Source organism: Salvelinus namaycush, chromosome 26 (genome assembly GCF_016432855.1).
Source record: "Salvelinus namaycush isolate Seneca chromosome 26, SaNama_1.0, whole genome shotgun sequence".
NCBI classification, from domain to species: Eukaryota; Metazoa; Chordata; class Actinopteri; order Salmoniformes; family Salmonidae; genus Salvelinus; species Salvelinus namaycush.
Genome location: NC_052332.1, coordinates 23360868 through 23377048, shown reverse-complemented (window position 1 = coordinate 23377048; position 16181 = coordinate 23360868). Strand labels below are relative to the sequence as shown.

At 43.7% G+C, this 16181-nt stretch overlaps 1 protein-coding gene across 3 annotated transcripts in view; it reads left to right on the top strand.

Annotated features, from left to right (window-relative positions):
- LOC120021676 (glutamate receptor ionotropic, NMDA 1) overlaps nucleotides 1-13821 on the top strand; it is a 28591-nt gene extending 14770 nt beyond the window's left edge. For 2 of the 3 annotated variants that reach the window (XM_038965500.1, XM_038965499.1), the window contains 11 exons: nucleotides 214-352; nucleotides 899-1026; nucleotides 1657-1821; nucleotides 1963-2081; nucleotides 2437-2549; nucleotides 2812-2960; nucleotides 3227-3384; nucleotides 3895-4056; nucleotides 4320-4429; nucleotides 4791-4936; nucleotides 13747-13821. In XM_038965500.1, coding sequence (XP_038821428.1) covers nucleotides 214-352; nucleotides 899-1026; nucleotides 1657-1821; nucleotides 1963-2081; nucleotides 2437-2549; nucleotides 2812-2960; nucleotides 3227-3384; nucleotides 3895-4056; nucleotides 4320-4429; nucleotides 4791-4936; nucleotides 13747-13815 — 1458 coding nt within the window. In that variant the 3' untranslated portion in view covers nucleotides 13816-13821. Of the gene's footprint in view, nucleotides 1-213; nucleotides 353-898; nucleotides 1027-1656; nucleotides 1822-1962; nucleotides 2082-2436; nucleotides 2550-2811; nucleotides 2961-3226; nucleotides 3385-3894; nucleotides 4057-4319; nucleotides 4430-4790; nucleotides 4937-10325; nucleotides 10440-13746 lie in introns of all 3 variants that reach the window. The other variant, XM_038965498.1, reaches the window with a different exon arrangement.
- Nucleotides 13822-16181: the final 2360 nt, after the last annotated feature.

Below are 16181 nucleotides of genomic sequence, written 5' to 3'. Positions count from 1 at the left end.
CTGCAAAGGATTCTACTATTCTTTCTCTATCCTTCTCTCTCATTTTCTCTCTCCATTTCTACCATGTGTGTGTGTGTGTGTGTGTGTGTGTGTTTTATGTGTTCCTTGTGGAGGGGTTGTTGTCTGGAGGGCTGGTGATGTAGAGCTCCCTCAGGGTCAGTGTGAGCTAAAGCCCACTGTGTGATAAACAGCGTTCTCTCCCGTCTGTTATAGATAGTGACCATACACCAGGAGCCCTTTGTGTATGTGAAACCCACTGAGCAGGATGGAACCTGCAAGGAGGAAAAAACATTAAATGGAGTTGCAGATATTAAAAAGGTGATCTGCACTGGACCAAATGAGACCATCCCAGGTAACACAACAGGGACGTTTATGATATCACTGTGCTTTTACTACGCCCGCTAAGTACCAACTGGAGATGCATACATATATATACAGTAGGTATCTATATATGTATGCATGTTGCTGATTGTGCCTTTGTGTGATTGTTGGCATGTGTGTGTGTGTGTGTGTGTGTGTGTGTGTGTGTGTGTGTGTGTGTGTGTGTGTGTGTGTGTGTGTGTGTGTGTGTGTGTGTGTGTGTGTACAGTGTGTACAGTGTGTAGTGTGTACAGTGTGTATGTACAGTGAGTGTGCATTGTAAATACTGTATGCTAGAGTGTTTGCTTAAATGTTTGCAAACAGTGTGGGCATGTGCCAGCCTGTTTTAAGCAAACAGTGTAAGTGTGTGAAGTCTTGTTGCAGTGAACATGTGTGCAGTGTGTTACTGTATTATTAAGTGAATAGGTGATTTTGGTTGAATAGTGTGGTGGCAAGTGATGTCTGGTGTTATAAAAAAAGTTTCAAAAATGTTGATTGATTGATTGTAACTTGCAACCCTCTGCTGGTTTGGTTACAGGACGTCCAATTGTACCTCAATGTTGTTATGGATTCTGTGTTGACCTACTTATCAAGTTAGCTGGAACCATGAACTTTACCTATGAAGTACACCTGGTGGCTGATGGGAAATTTGGAACACAGGAGCGGGTCAGTTCCTATAAAAATTCAGACTTCTCTCTAGATAGAAAACCTTACTGGTCAAAAATGATTTGACCAACAATTGTCTATTTGCATATATTTATATTACATTCTATTATGTAAGTTATGAAGCAAATTATATATAATCTTATCTCTGAGATGTGCTTTTTGCAGTTGTAATGTTTTGAAAATTACACAGAATCATCTTATGTTACTGCACTCACAAAAACAGTTTTCACAAACTATCACTAACTAAATCACTAACTAAAATAAGTCCTTTAGCCGAGAGAGCCATGGAAACCTAGGGTCCCACCACATTGGGGACTTTAGTTCCGTGTTGGAGGGACAAGGTGGTGGTGAGACCCACGCTGATCTGTCAGGATGTATTGAACAAGCAAGATGGGCTGAATGGAGCTTCTCTGGAGAGCCAAGCTCAGTTACCAGATCCCTGAGCCAGAGAATACCATTCAGACGATACTGCTCATTTTCATTTAGGTTAAAGGCACACAGGTTTTCGCCTTTAGCTACTCACCAGAGTCAAGAGAGGGCTTACTTGTTGTTTCTGATATAGGACACTTCATTCTGAAATTCATTGTCAGGTTGGGTTGGTTATTAACCCTTTACATTCATCTACCACAGGTGAACAACAGCAACAAGAAAGAGTGGAATGGCATGATGGGAGAGCTCCTGGGGGGTCTGGCAGATATGATCGTTGCCCCGCTGACAATAAACAACGAACGAGCCCAGTACATCGAATTCTCCAAACCTTTTAAGTACCAAGGCCTAACCATCCTCGTTAAAAAGGTATGTCCCTGAATTCCTCCCAAAATCTATGAGACAAATTGAAAGTTCATACAGACTATACCTGATTTAGTCCTCATTGCAGATGGGATGGTTGTAGACTGTAAGTGGTCTGTGAATGACTGTCGGTGCTGTGTGTTACAGGAAATCCCTCGCAGTACACTGGACTCGTTCATGCAGCCGTTTCAGAGCACACTGTGGCTGCTGGTGGGTCTTTCGGTGCATGTGGTGGCGGTGATGCTTTACCTACTAGACCGGTTCAGGTACAAGGGGATGCATGTGTCCGTCTGTCTATATGTGTGTATGGGTGCCTGCGTGCGTACGTGTGGATGCATTCGTGCACTCGTGTTTTTGTGTGTGTGTGTGTGACATACTCTACTTCTGCTTATGCTCCAGACCTCTCCAGATGCTTCACAGTGGATGAGGGGACAGAGGTGAAGACTGGCTCCAATCATTCCACTGCTCTGCTCATCTGGCCTTCTCTTTCTGTTTTCTTTCTGTGCTCTAGCTCGCTCTTATGTAGCCACTTACACAGACTTCCTCCCTGTCTGGTGTTGCCAGGGTTTTCTCCTCTGTCTTCTCGTGTATGTCTCACTTCACACCCTGCTCTCTCTCTAGCCCGTTTGGGAGGTTTAAAGTAAACAGTGAAGAAGAAGAAGAAGACGCCCTCACCTTGTCGTCAGCCATGTGGTTCTCCTGGGGAGTGTTGCTTAACTCCGGTATTGGAGAAGGTAGGAGAATACTATCACTAAATAACTGCTAAAGATCAGTACAGTTGTTAGTATACTAGCTAGTTAGTGTACTATTTGTGCAAATACTACAGGTATACTGATCAGTTTGTGATACTGATATTAACTGTAGAAATATTAGTGTTGCATGTCGATAAATAATGTCATATTTGGGAGATGCTACACATACATCAATATATTGAGCCACATTTGATGTCCCATAGAGTGAACATAATGTAACGTTTTATGGGCTTTTCTTATCCAGGCGCGCCGCGCAGCTTCTCAGCGAGAATCTTGGGCATGGTGTGGGCCGGCTTTGCCATGATCATAGTGGCATCGTATACTGCCAACCTGGCTGCCTTCCTGGTGCTGGACCGGCCTGAGGAGCGCATCACCGGCATCAACGACCCGAGGGTGGGCATCAAGAAGTAGTCCTGCTTTAAATACATACAGAGAATCTTTGAGTACACCTCCACCTCGATAACTTGTGGATAGTAGGTTACATACTACCAAAAATGTACATGTTTAGCGAGGTGCGAAAATTATTGGTGGTGAAAATGCTGTAAAGTAAGTGGTTGTGTAGCTTCAAAAGTTTTCATTTTTACAGAGTTCCAGAATTGGTCAAATGTATGTGAATGCTGAATGTAATGTTCCCTCCAACCCTTCCTATCCTTCAACAGCTGAGGAACCCATCAGACAAGTTCATCTATGCCACAGTGAAGCAGAGCTCTGTGGACATCTACTTCCGGCGGCAGGTGGAGCTTAGCACCATGTACCGCCACATGGAGAAGCACAACTACGAGAGTGCCGCTGAGGCTATCCAGGCCGTGCGCGACAAGTGAGTCCTGGCCGGGCTGGCCTGGCCTGGGCGTGTCGGCCGGAGCTGGTCAGATAGTCAGGTTAGGGAGAGAGAGAGAGGGTCAGTCAGTCAGACCTGGGGGTTCTGGACCTCTGGAACAGTGAGACCCAGCAGGTCTTACTGCAGTGCTCCTTCTGGTCCAGGCCCATCATCCAGCCAAGACAGATCCAGGCTCAGACTTAGAACAGGGCTGCATGAACTGTGTCAGTAGCACTGACACCAGTCTATAGTTGAGCTAACGTTGAGTTGAGGAGCACCCTTTTTCAGGTTTTATCCAAGACGAGCTTCTTTGAGGTGGGGAATCCAATGGGGGACGCGCCGTCGTCCGTCCGGCATTGGATTTCATTTTTCAAGCGGCGGTAGACATGGCTGGTAACGCTGACTCACACGCTTTGTGTGGCCAAAGGGGAGCCATAAATGTGTGTTGTGACAATCACTGTACTGTTGCACTGTAACCCCCTCCTCCCCCCTGCCTCCCTCCGCCAACAGCAAGCTGCATGCTTTCATCTGGGACTCTGCGGTGCTGGAGTTTGAAGCCTCGCAGAAGTGCGACCTGGTGACCACGGGAGAGCTGTTTTTCCGTTCGGGCTTTGGCATAGGCATGCGCAAGGACAGCCCCTGGAAACAGAATGTGTCCCTGGCCATTCTCAGGTCTGTCCCAGCCCAAGCAGCATTGTGTGTATGTTGTTGTTTTTATTTTCCTTTTTTAACCATCCGACACACTGCTGTGTCAGCTCTCTTCTCTCTCTGTATCTCCTCATTCCTGCCCTTTGTCTGTCTGTTAGTCTGTCAGTCAGTCTGTGTTTGTTTGTGTCGTCTGTGTCAGTGACATTCTGGGATTTCTCTTCTGGAGTGTATGGCTTGGCTTTTTGTTAACTGTCTTACCTCTCTGCCCACTCCCCCCACCCCTGCAGTTCCCATGAGAATGGCTTCATGGAAGATCTAGATAAAACCTGGGTGAGATACCAGGAGTGTGACTCACGGAGCAATGCCCCAGCCACACTCACCTTTGAGAACATGGCAGGTAGGGTTCCTCTTTTGGGTTTTGAGAAACCTAAAAGTGATTGGACAAAAACTACAGTGGTAAGGTACTGTAGCCTTTTTTTTTTGTCCAATACTTTTTTTTCATTGTTACGTGAAGTGTGTACTGTTAAAGTCATTTGTTGTGGGTTACTGTAGTTCTAGTTGTTATAGTTGTGATCCTAATATAAACTTGCAAGGTTTGCAGCGGACGGCGTGAAGTGGAAGCAGGTCGACGAAAGGACAGCAACCGTTGACCTATTAGACTAGATTCACACAGACACAGTCATGGTCAGTGGGTTGCGGCTGAGTGTCAGACGGCGACTCACCACCCATCCCTGTGTCTGTCTGTCTCTGTCTGACAGGAGTGTTCATGCTGGTGGCTGGAGGCATAGCAGCAGGGATCTTCCTCATCTTTATTGAGATCGCCTACAAGCGGCACAAAGACGCCCGCAGGAAGCAGATGCAGCTGGCCTTTGCGGCCGTCAACGTCTGGAGGAAGAACCTGCAGGTATGGCATCTCTTTCCCCCCGTAAGCACTGGCACCCGGGGGGGGAAGGGCAGAGATGGGCTGAGACACGCCCAGCATAGCCCTTCCTGCAGGTTCCTCCAATACAGGTGTACGACCAATCTTTTTTTTTGTCACTATTAGCATCCTGTCTGACCTTGTTGCCAACTGGTGACAGTCACTCACGGATTGCTGTGTCACAATCAGTGATGAAGGTGTTCCCAAGGCATTACCATGAGCCACCGTGGGTCCATCCTCCAGTCCCTTAGACCAATGGCCCCTATGTCTCCTCTCTGTGCTGCAGGACAGTAAGGAGGCCTCTGGAAGCCAAGCTGTGGGCGCATCGATGACCCCATCGTTAGTATGTAACATAGACAAGAAACATTTCCACCCCACGTCACCCTTCGCTTTTCGAATATGAGTTAAGCTAAAATAAAAGTAGCTCTAACATGAGAACATTTGAAACTAAAATATGCATTCCACGTTCATGGCATGAGTCAGTTAAGCCTTAACGCTTACTTTATCACGTATGCAACGCAAGAACGCAATTAGCTGCGCAAAATGGCCCTTCTGCGTACTTGCGTTGTAAAAATATGCAAAAGTGTGCAGCCCAAAATGTATAATGCATTGCAACTACGCAGAACGGCCATTTTGCGTAGCTAATTGCGTTGTTGCATTGCGTACCTGCATAGGATATAAATTTGACTTTGTATGCTGCTGCTATAATGCTTTTAGGCTTTGTAAGGTCAGATGATGAGGACATGCAGGGGAATAAGGTAATCGATGAAAGTAATTTAAATAAGGAGAATCTCACATAACTATGAGATTCATAGATAAATCTCATGCTTTTTAACAGCTGCAACAGTGTGTTGTTACACTGTCATTTCTGACCCCGACTCTCCTATGCTTGACCTCTATACTTGTCCAGTATTTACATCACTCCATCCCCCAGTATCCCCACCCCCTACAGTGTTTGTGGACCCTAAACATGAGAGTCCTCTCAGAGAAAGCCTGCGTGTCAGTGACTTATTTCAGAACGGTGGTCACCTAAAGATAATCAGGCAAAAACCATTCCAGCTACAGCTGAGTTATGCGCTCGAGCCTCAGTCTGTCTAGTCACTGAAGAACATGATTTGCCCTTAACTCCAATATCTTCCGCTATGAAGCGTTGGTGGCCCCCCCAACTCCCTCATTCGCCTTTCCTTGGCATCATCCCGCCCCACCCCTACCTCCCCCACCCCCCACCATGCGCTGACCTACCATCCTCAGCAGGAGGAGCGTGGTGTGGGGGTACATGGGAGGGAGGTGATGGCTGAGACGGGCAGTGGACACTGTGAGCCTGTGATGTGGCTCTGGCAGCCAGCCTGCCCCCATGCTGGCTCCTTGTTAAGCACTCACAAAAGGTCAGTGGTGCACCGGTTGTATTGACAGCAGGGCTGGAGGAAGGTACGGTAAGATCACAGTCTCCAGTGTGTGTCAGCAAATCAATGTCCTTCCGAGACTGTCTGTCATCTACCTTACTACCAGATGTAACTGTTGTCCATGTCTTCATGTCTGTGTACATGTATAGGCACATACAGTAGACAAATGCATGCAGGCGCCCGCTGAGAAAGGAAAAGGTCTGTGTAATATCTGTGTTAAAGACAAGGTTATATTGACACAGTTTATGAATAATTTCAGCACTACTGAACAAAGATGGCTTCATCCATGCAAATCGTACACAGCATTATTCTCAATAGGGCCTAGAGCTAATATGGGGTTCACATGCTTTAAACAAATGACAGTTTTCTGCTCTTATTCCTTAACTGGGGCATCATGCTTGGAGTAGCAGAAGCGAGCAACTCATTGAATCTAATACAGAATGAAATGAACATTATTCAAATTATCACCACGTCTCTCGATGCCATCAATGTGATTACTTACAGATGAAGTATAATTCATACAGTATTTCACACTATTCAGTATACACTATTATCATAACAACAGGGTTCGGTGACAGTTTATGTGAACTTTTCCTTTCTCTGTGGGTATTTCCAGCCAGGTGTCCAGCATCATTTTTACTACTTGTGTGTTTGTATGTTTATATTTTTGTTTGTTTTTATACGACTGTGCATAATGCAACATGTTTGTACATCTACGCCTTCCAACACAGGTACCTCCAGAGGATGTGCAATTCTGAAGAACCTGTTTGAGTCCTTCTTATCGTTCACTATGTTGCTGCTCTGAACTGCTTACTCCTTAGTATCTTCTCCAGTAACTAACCGACCCATTCCAGCTAGGGATAAATTCCATTTGGAATTTCAATTCACTTCCTGAATTGATTCAACTGAATTATAATTTACCCCAACTCTCACCACCTTTGTTTGCTTGTATCTACTGAAAAAGCACTGTGAACTGAATCTGTCCCCCTCCCTAGTTTAAGAGAAGCTACGGTATCTAGCCGTTAGTTTTCTCTGTTGTAGCAGGTCTTATTCAGAAGTGCACTGCCTAAAGGTGGAGGAGATATTAGGAGTGAGATCAACGAAATGTCAACGAGAACTAATGCACTCTAGTGGCTGTTGTTTCCTATTGGAGACAGGAAGCCGCGGCACATGCGTCCAGTGGGATGCTTCCTCCATTGGACCAGCATGCTTTGCATGACCGGAACTTTGCAAACACAGCACTTCACAAGCGGTCGGTGTCGATTGATGTCACGTGAGACCTGGATATTCTACGCTGAAAAGTACAACAAGAAAAAACAATTTTGACGAGAAACGGAAAAATACAAAAGAATAGAAAAAAACAATGCTTTGAGTTGCTTGGGCAATAAGCATTCTTTTTTCAATCTAAATGTCTCTATGCCTCATCTTTACCTCATTGATGGAGTTTTAACATGAGGTGACTTTGACCATTGACTAACATCTAGATGTCATCTTCCAACAGGAAATTCATTTTATTGACTTTTTTTCTCACTGGTGACTTGTCCATCATTCCTCAGCCAATCAGCTCCACCCATCTTCCACACCACCCAATAGAACATCACCTCTTAATGCTGTGGCATTAAGAGAATGGGGATGGTTTGGGTGGTGATGGGTGGCTCAAACAGAGGCCCAGTCATGTGATCTGATGACAGGGGATGTTCTGTGGGTCCAGTGCTGGCCTGGGTTGACTGTCATGCTTTATGTTTTGTGTCTCCTTCTCTACCCCTTCCCTTACCGTCCCTGCCAAACTCTTCCCATCCTTCCATACCCCTTTCTGCATGTTCTCAGATGAAATTCACACCACACTGCCCCCCAAGTGCCTTCTCAACTCCTAACTTACCTTACTCTCTAAATCTCTTACCCATCCACTCCTAGGGCCTCCCCATTCCCTATGACTAATTCACCTTACTCTACATCTCTTACCATTTATCTAGGCCTAGGACCTCCCTAACGCCTACATCTCTCACCATTTATCTAGGCCTAGGACCTCCCTAACTCCTACTCTCTACATCTCTTACCATTTATCTAGGCCTAGGGCCTCCCTAACTCCTACTCTCTACATCTCTTACCATTTATCTAGGCCTAGGACCTCCCTAACTCCTCCTCTCTACATCTCTTACCATTTATCTAGGCCTAGGGCCTCCCTAACTCCTACTCTCTACATCTCTTACCATTTATCTAGGCCTAGGGCCTCCCTAACTCCTACTCTCTACATCTCTTACCATTTATCTAGGCCTAGGGCCTCCCTAACTCCTACTCTCTACATCTCTTACCATTTATCTAGGCCTAGGACCTCCCTAACTCCTCCTCTCTACATCTCTTACCATTTATCTAGGCCTAGGACCTCCCTAACTCCTACTCTCTACATCTCTTACCATTTATCTAGGCCTAGGGCCTCCCTAACTCCTACTCTCTACATCTCTTACCATTTATCTAGGCCTAGGACATCCCTAACTCCTACTCTCTACATCTCTTACCATTTATCTAGGCCTAGGACCTCCCTAACTCCTCCTCTCTACATCTCTTACCATTTATCTAGGCCTAGGGCCTCCCTAACTCCTACTCTCTACATCTCTTACCATTTCACCTAGCTAACCATCCCCATCCAGACCTCACAACAACTTGGCCAAAACCTCTCATGCCGCCTATCACCAAAACCTTCCCACACCCCCTACCTAACCAGCTCGCAAAAATCTCTCATATTTCTCAATTCCACCCCCAATCCCTGCTCTAACTCCAGTTAGTAGTATACTGTATATAGTACATATATTATTCCATATACTACCACCCCAACACCATCTATTTCACTCCCTAGGGAATTTCCATTATACCCAGCCACAGGTATAATGACTCAAGGAGCTTAAATTATATACTATTATCTGTTGTTGTTTATCTTATGTTGGTATGCATTTTAGTGGCTCCCCTGCCTTATAGAGCACCTTTTTATGACTGCTTGGCTTGCGATGTGGTTGTTTCCTTTGCTAGCTTTTCTACTGGCTTGTTTGGTTCCCTTGGCTTTGCTTCTGGATCTTAAAGTAATAACTATCTAATAGCAAGAAGATGGATGTTTATTTATTTTTCTTTTCTCCCCCCCTCCTCCCCCCATGCAGCCCTCTTCCTCTCTAGAGACTCAGGATGTAAGAATACCTTAATATGAGCTTTTGCACATGAACACTCTCTCTGCCATGTAGCTATATAGGACTGAGAGTAGCTGTGGGGCACTTTGATGGCATGAGGGAGGGAAGAAACACAGTTGATGTGTGAACATGTTGTAAGGATATGGTTAAACATGGGTTTGGGAAGATGTTTGAACCTCCAATGAATACAGTTGATTCTGTTGACTGTAACATTTCATAGTCATAGTATACTGCCCATTTAGTTGTTCCTTAGTCCTGGCTAATGTTTATTTTCTCTCTGAAAGGTTGTGTGTCTTGGGGTGAAGGTAGGGTGGAAGTGATTATTTGATGTGTGGGTGTGTGTGTGGGTAGGAGTGAGTGTGTGAGTAGGATGTGGTAGATGATTAAAGCAGCATACCACAGGTGTAACCTACACATGCTCCTCAAACCATTCCAATGCATTTCTAGGGGCATGGGGGTGTTTGGATGTGTCAATGCTTGGCTAGGAATTTTCCATCATGTCCAGTCCCACTATGATGAAATGGCTGCTAGTGTAAAAACATTCTTATGGGATTGGCCAGACTACAGTCCCAGACAGTCCCACCACTAAAAGAGGTGCAAAACTCCTGTTGCCTCCAATATCCAATGGAGACAACTTTGTGTCAGGAAACTCACTCTCATACCACTTCAGACAGTGAAATGGAAGAGGGAGGGAGGGTGTGGAGAGAGGGTGAGTGGGTGAATGGGTGAGACTGAGACCAAGGTATCACTCCACCCCAAGAATATGAATAATTGTTCTACATATATTTATTTTAGGATAGGAAAAGTGGTAGAGCAGAGCCCCCCGACCCCAAAAAGAAAGCCTCTTTTAGGTCCATCAGTACCTCCCTGGCCTCCAGCATCAAGAGACGTAGGTCATCCAAAGACACGGTAAGGAGATGAAGAAGGGAACAACATCTTCCCTTACTCTTCCTACTCTTCTCTCTCTTTTTCTCTACCTCTGTCTCCTCTTCTCTCTCAATCTCCCTCTTTTTCCTCTGTCTTTTCTACCGCCATTCCCATCTCTTAATTGTGAGAGAGACCCATTTCTCTCACCCATCCTACATGGCTCAGCAGCCATGGCCACGTGTCTGTCAGTCCACCATCGATCAGCCATCCAACCAGATGCCATTTGTAAGCCGATGCCCCCTACAGGATGCTAGGCAGCAGTGCAGGGCAGAGCAGGGCAGGGACTGGAGCTGGTGTGCTGGCAGTGGGGAGAGCAAATGCAGGTCCAGGCTGGGCTGGCTTCATGGGATTAATGGGTGTAGTACTGGAAGAGAGGGCAATGCAGCAGTCTGTCTTGCTTGTTTGGGCTGCTCTTCCTCCCTGCCAATGATCTGGATGTGGTTTTGACCAATTTGTCTCTAGGGGACTTTGTAGTGTGTGTATGTGTGTGTATTTGTGTTAGTCTCCTGTTTCTTTGATTGCCTGATCCTGTTCAATCCATCTTTTATACACTTAAATCCTGCACTTCCGTTTTGTTTGTTGGTTTTGATTTCAAAGCATGTGCCAACGTTATGCCATTTGCCAAAGTCAGTCAACCGTTCTGAAAACAAACTAACATATTTTTTTTTACCAACAGACCATCTATTTCAGGATTTTCTTCATGGAGTTATATTATTAGATCTACTGTCTACTTTTGATTTGTCATGTTTACTTTGTGATGTTTGCAATCATATTGTCTGACAAAAGGATTTTCTGTGTCAATTTTGCATGCCTTTTAGGGTCTATTTCTAGGTTGTTAACGCAGGTGGTTCTATTGTGTCTTCCTCTGTTTGCCGTCTTTCTTGGCTTAAGATTCTTTGAAACATCACGCTTCTATTGTGTCCGCAGCTTAGACCCACTATAAAAAGAACTCAAGCCTTATTCACCTCTCTTTCTATTGGAGCCTTGCTGCAGCACAATAAGAGTGTGATGCTCTCTCATTTTCTCCACAGTCCAGTTGGAAGGGCCTGCTCTTTGCTGGTGGGGAGGCTCCTCCACAGTGGTCTGACAATCCAGTGAACAGCAACGTTCTCTGTCCTGCTGTTCACCCTAACATAGCTGGCTGATGACCAAAATCTGGGTTAACCAGCTATGCTCAATCCGGATTTAGCTGAGAGTTTCACAGTAGATATCAAAGCTTTCTGGTTTTTCTTAATTACGTATTGGCCATATTGAACATGGAAAAAAGGTCTCTGTTGGTCTGTCTTTGTTTGATTTTTTCTTTTTTTCTTGATCTTATATCTATTGTCTCTGACATTTAGAGTGATGTTATTCCTTTGATCCAAATCAAAACTACAAATCTGCCATCCGCCACCTATCACCTGGAGGTGTTTCTATAGAATTGGTCAACTATTGGAGTGGAGAAGATGGAATGACTGTTGCTGTTGTGGGAGGTTTGGGATGGTGGTTTGGGAGTTATCGTGCTCTTACACAAATCTATGGTGAAAAAGAGAAACCACACAAGTTACAACAAGATTATAACCAAATATGTACCATCCTCAATCTTTGACCATTATTTTGATTTTATATAAGTGTTCTTCTTTTATATTAATGGTTATCAATGGACTTTTGAGTGTCAGTGTCCCTCACCCACATGCCACACTGCTCCTCTCTCCCTCTACAAGCATGTGAATTACTGTTATTGTTGTCAGTAGTAGTACTAGCAGTAATACTAGTAGTTGAGGTAGATGTAGTAGTAAGAGATATTATTTTAGTACTAGTAATTGTAGTAATACAGAAGTCATTGTGGTAGTGGCCATACTGTAAGTATTGACATATTGAAGGGTCTCTCTTTTGCTGGTCCACCTTCGGCTAGTAAGGGGGTGCTCTAAGTGATACCACTAACAGCAGGCCCCTGAAGTAGGCCCACGTGGACATCTAAACAGAGGTTGTAGCCCTGTGATGATGCAACGTTTAGATCTAAGTGTTAAGTCTTTTGTAATTATTAGTCAAACATGTGTTTTTTTTATATCTGTAATACCCTATGATGATGTTGACCCTTGACTTAGCATGGTAGTTGCATCATAACTTATAAAACGCAATATGGGTCAATGCTTGAAGAAAAACATCAACACAGCTTAAAATGAGACAATCATCAACATCTAAAATAATAATAATAATTTGCGGATTTGCGAAATTGACACACAAAATAGATTTCATCAGGAATTAAAAAATGTATTTTTGTGAAGATAGAATGGATGGAGGTACACGGTGGATTATGATTGGCTTGTACTGAAGTGACCCTGTTCATCAAGCCATTTTCTTTAAGTCTTTTCACAGTGTGAAAAGATGATGTTAATCAGGTTTTTCCAACTTTTACACTGTAAATCGGAATCAATGGCAAAGTAAGTTGGATTTCGATTTGACATGTTGTAAACAACGCTGATGAAAACAGTATGTCTTGTAGACAGCATGATTCAGCACAGTGGTATGGTACAAAAACACTCCCTATATTTTGCAAGATCAGTTCATGGCCATATTTGCAATGTATAAGGAACAATCCACAGCAATTGCAGTGGTTAGTGATATTGCTACTGCGTCAATTGCTAAAGGAACCATCTTTACCATTGTCAAGTATGTTCCCTGACATTAAGCCCAAGGCAGATTACACAATCAATGGCACTAAATTACGCAATCCCAAAGTCACAGTTGCCATAGTAACTGAGCCCCTGCATGGAGCTGGGTATGTTGCTACCCAGCACTGTAGATACCCATTAAAATCAACAACTCTGCTCCTCTGGAGGAGCACAGTGAAATATGGCCTGGAAGTAAGAGTCCAACTGCACAGCACTTTGAACCAGCCGAGAGGCTCAATCATAATTCATATTTTTCTCTCAGCTTAGCTGCGGAAAATAAAACAATGTCTGCATACAAATGAGTGGTCTTATTTTTTGGCTGATTCAACTGTGTTCTACGCTCTGGGCCTTACCTCCACACCACTGTAGTAATATGATAACCCTCCTCAGACAGAGCAACCAACACATGTATTCCCATGGTTGTATTGTACTAATCTGAGAAACCCACAATGAAACCAAAATGTTTCCACCTTTCCTAACTACACTGCCTTTGGGGGGTTATAAAACACCTCTGCTTCGACGATTTCGACTGAAATGGAGCAGAGATGTTCTCTTCTATATCAGAGTTCTGTTTAGGGCTTTTGTAGGGGACTGACCGTGGCTCAGTTTTTCTCATGTTCTCTCCATCTCTGCAGCAGTACCCACCCACCGACATCACGGGCCAGCTCAACTTGTCCGACCCGTCTGTCAGCACAGTGGTGTGAGAGGGACAGAAGGAGAGAGAAACATTCACTTCTTGGAGAGAGAGAGAGAGAGAGAGAGAGATGGTGGGTGGACAAAGAGAGGCTTCCCCCAGCTCGCTGCATTGTTGGATCCATCACTGCTGAAGCTTTTTGTTCCATTGGCTTTACAGTGGAGCCATGGAGATAACCCTACATTGGAGGAAGGACTGATCTGATCATGGCACTTGTTACAGCTGGATCTAGCCTGGCATTAGTCAGCTCTAGGGTTCTGAGCTTACTTACACATACTGTGTTTTTTCTGTTTTCTCTAGTCATGCTCAATTTATGCTTAAAACAGTTCTATCTTTGCCTAATTTTACTTACTACAGTGCAGACATTGTGATGTTGGATACAACTACTATTTAATATATCTACATTATCAATGTTGCTGTTTAAAAAGTCCTGTTCCGTTAAATGACTCAAGTAGAAAAACAAGTTGACTTAAGTACTGTACATATCATTTAACTTACAAGGAGTGACAGTAACACACATTATTATTTCACAGTATAAAAAGGTACACTGCTGGATATCAACGTTTAAGAAATACCTGTCTTTTAACTCCACATATTTAAATAAAATGTTAGATATGTCTTTGATAAGTTGGACATGTTTTAATAGTGAGAACATAAACTTCTGTGCCAATATAATATTTTGAAGCAACAATACTAGAGATGGAAGCATGCATGTATTGTAAATGCATACACACTGGGCACAGACATCAGTTCAACGTCTAGTTTGAACTTACATTTTGTTGAGGTTTCAACTAACGTAAATTTAACGTAAAATCTACAAAACATTTCACCATGTCATTGGATATAGATAAACATTTGGGTGAAAAAAAGACAGTGCTCTTACGTTGATGACTTTTTACAAATCCAATCAGTTTTCCACATTGATTCAACGTCATCGCATAGATTTTTGGCATTGAAATGACATGGAAATAACGTTGATCTAACCAGTTTTTGCCCAATGGGTAGATTGGTATACAAATGAGTATTTATTTATTTAATTATTTGTCCCCATGGTGTTAATACTGATACTGCTATTCTAATCACGCACAGTTTTCTGAGATACAAAAATTATGATCTTTGTTTAGATTTTATTCTTTGCCCCTAAATAATTAATTTAATAACTGTCCAGCCAGTATTATCCTTTAGCACCCCTTGAAAACATTCTGCCTGTGACGTAATGTTCACATGTACCTGTATTTGGTCCAATGAGGTCCTTACACCTTTGGTATTGAGAAAGTGGCAATACGTTATATTCTTATTTGAAGGGGATTTTCAGTCACTAATCTAGTCGAAACTATAGGAAATATGTTATTTGTTATCACTCTCTGAAAGTACACTATCAATGTTTCTTAATCCTGGTCATTGGGACCCAAATGGGTGCACATTTTTGTTTTTGCCCTAGCACTACACACCTGATTCTACTAATCAAAGGTTTGATAATTAGTTGATTAGTAGAATCAGGTATGTAATGCTAGGGCAAAATCTAAAATGCCCACCCATTGGTCGTATTGCCCTGCTCAGATGATGCTGACACATGCGAGATCTTACACAGCCTGGATAGGTATTTTACATATTAGCTTACCACATCATATGTAATAGCAATCTGGTACCAGACTCCACAGTCGATGACATGGCACGCAACCATTGGTTGATGCATGCAATGTCTGGGAAGGGGAACATGACCTTAGTTATCGGCCATATGTTTGGGAACACCCTCTCCCTTGCTTTCATTAGTCTTTCTCATCTCCAGTTTCAAGGGGTTGCATCAAAGGGCCAGGTTTTTCACCCAACCAGCACTTGGTATTTCATGCAAAAACCTGCCTGTGCACAACAGTCTATCTTCCATTTGCACTTTGATATGTCTTACATGGAAGGAACCCAAGTCAATTGATAATTCAGCTTAACTTGCAGTCTTTGTGCTGTGAGGTTGTGTACATATCTTGGTTAGATGCGAAAACGGGCCGTTTCCCAGGCTCTGGTGTTGAGAAACAACTGTGGCATGTTGAAAGAAAGACTATTGTACAGTTCTGGCATGGCACTGCAGAGCACTTTAAAGGGATACTTCGGGATTTTGGTAATGAGGCCCTTTATATACTTCACCAGAGTTATCTACTTTGCCAACTCATGGATACCATTTTTATGTCTCTAGTATGAAGCAAGTTAGAGAGTTTCGCGAGTCAATGCTAATAAGCGTTAGCGCTGTGACTGGAAGTCATTGCACTAACACTAGTTAGCAATTACGCTACCGGTAGTTAGCAACTTCCTTCAAACTGCACGCAGAGACATACACATTTTATCCACGAGTTCATCTGACTCTGGGGAAGTAGATAAAGGGCC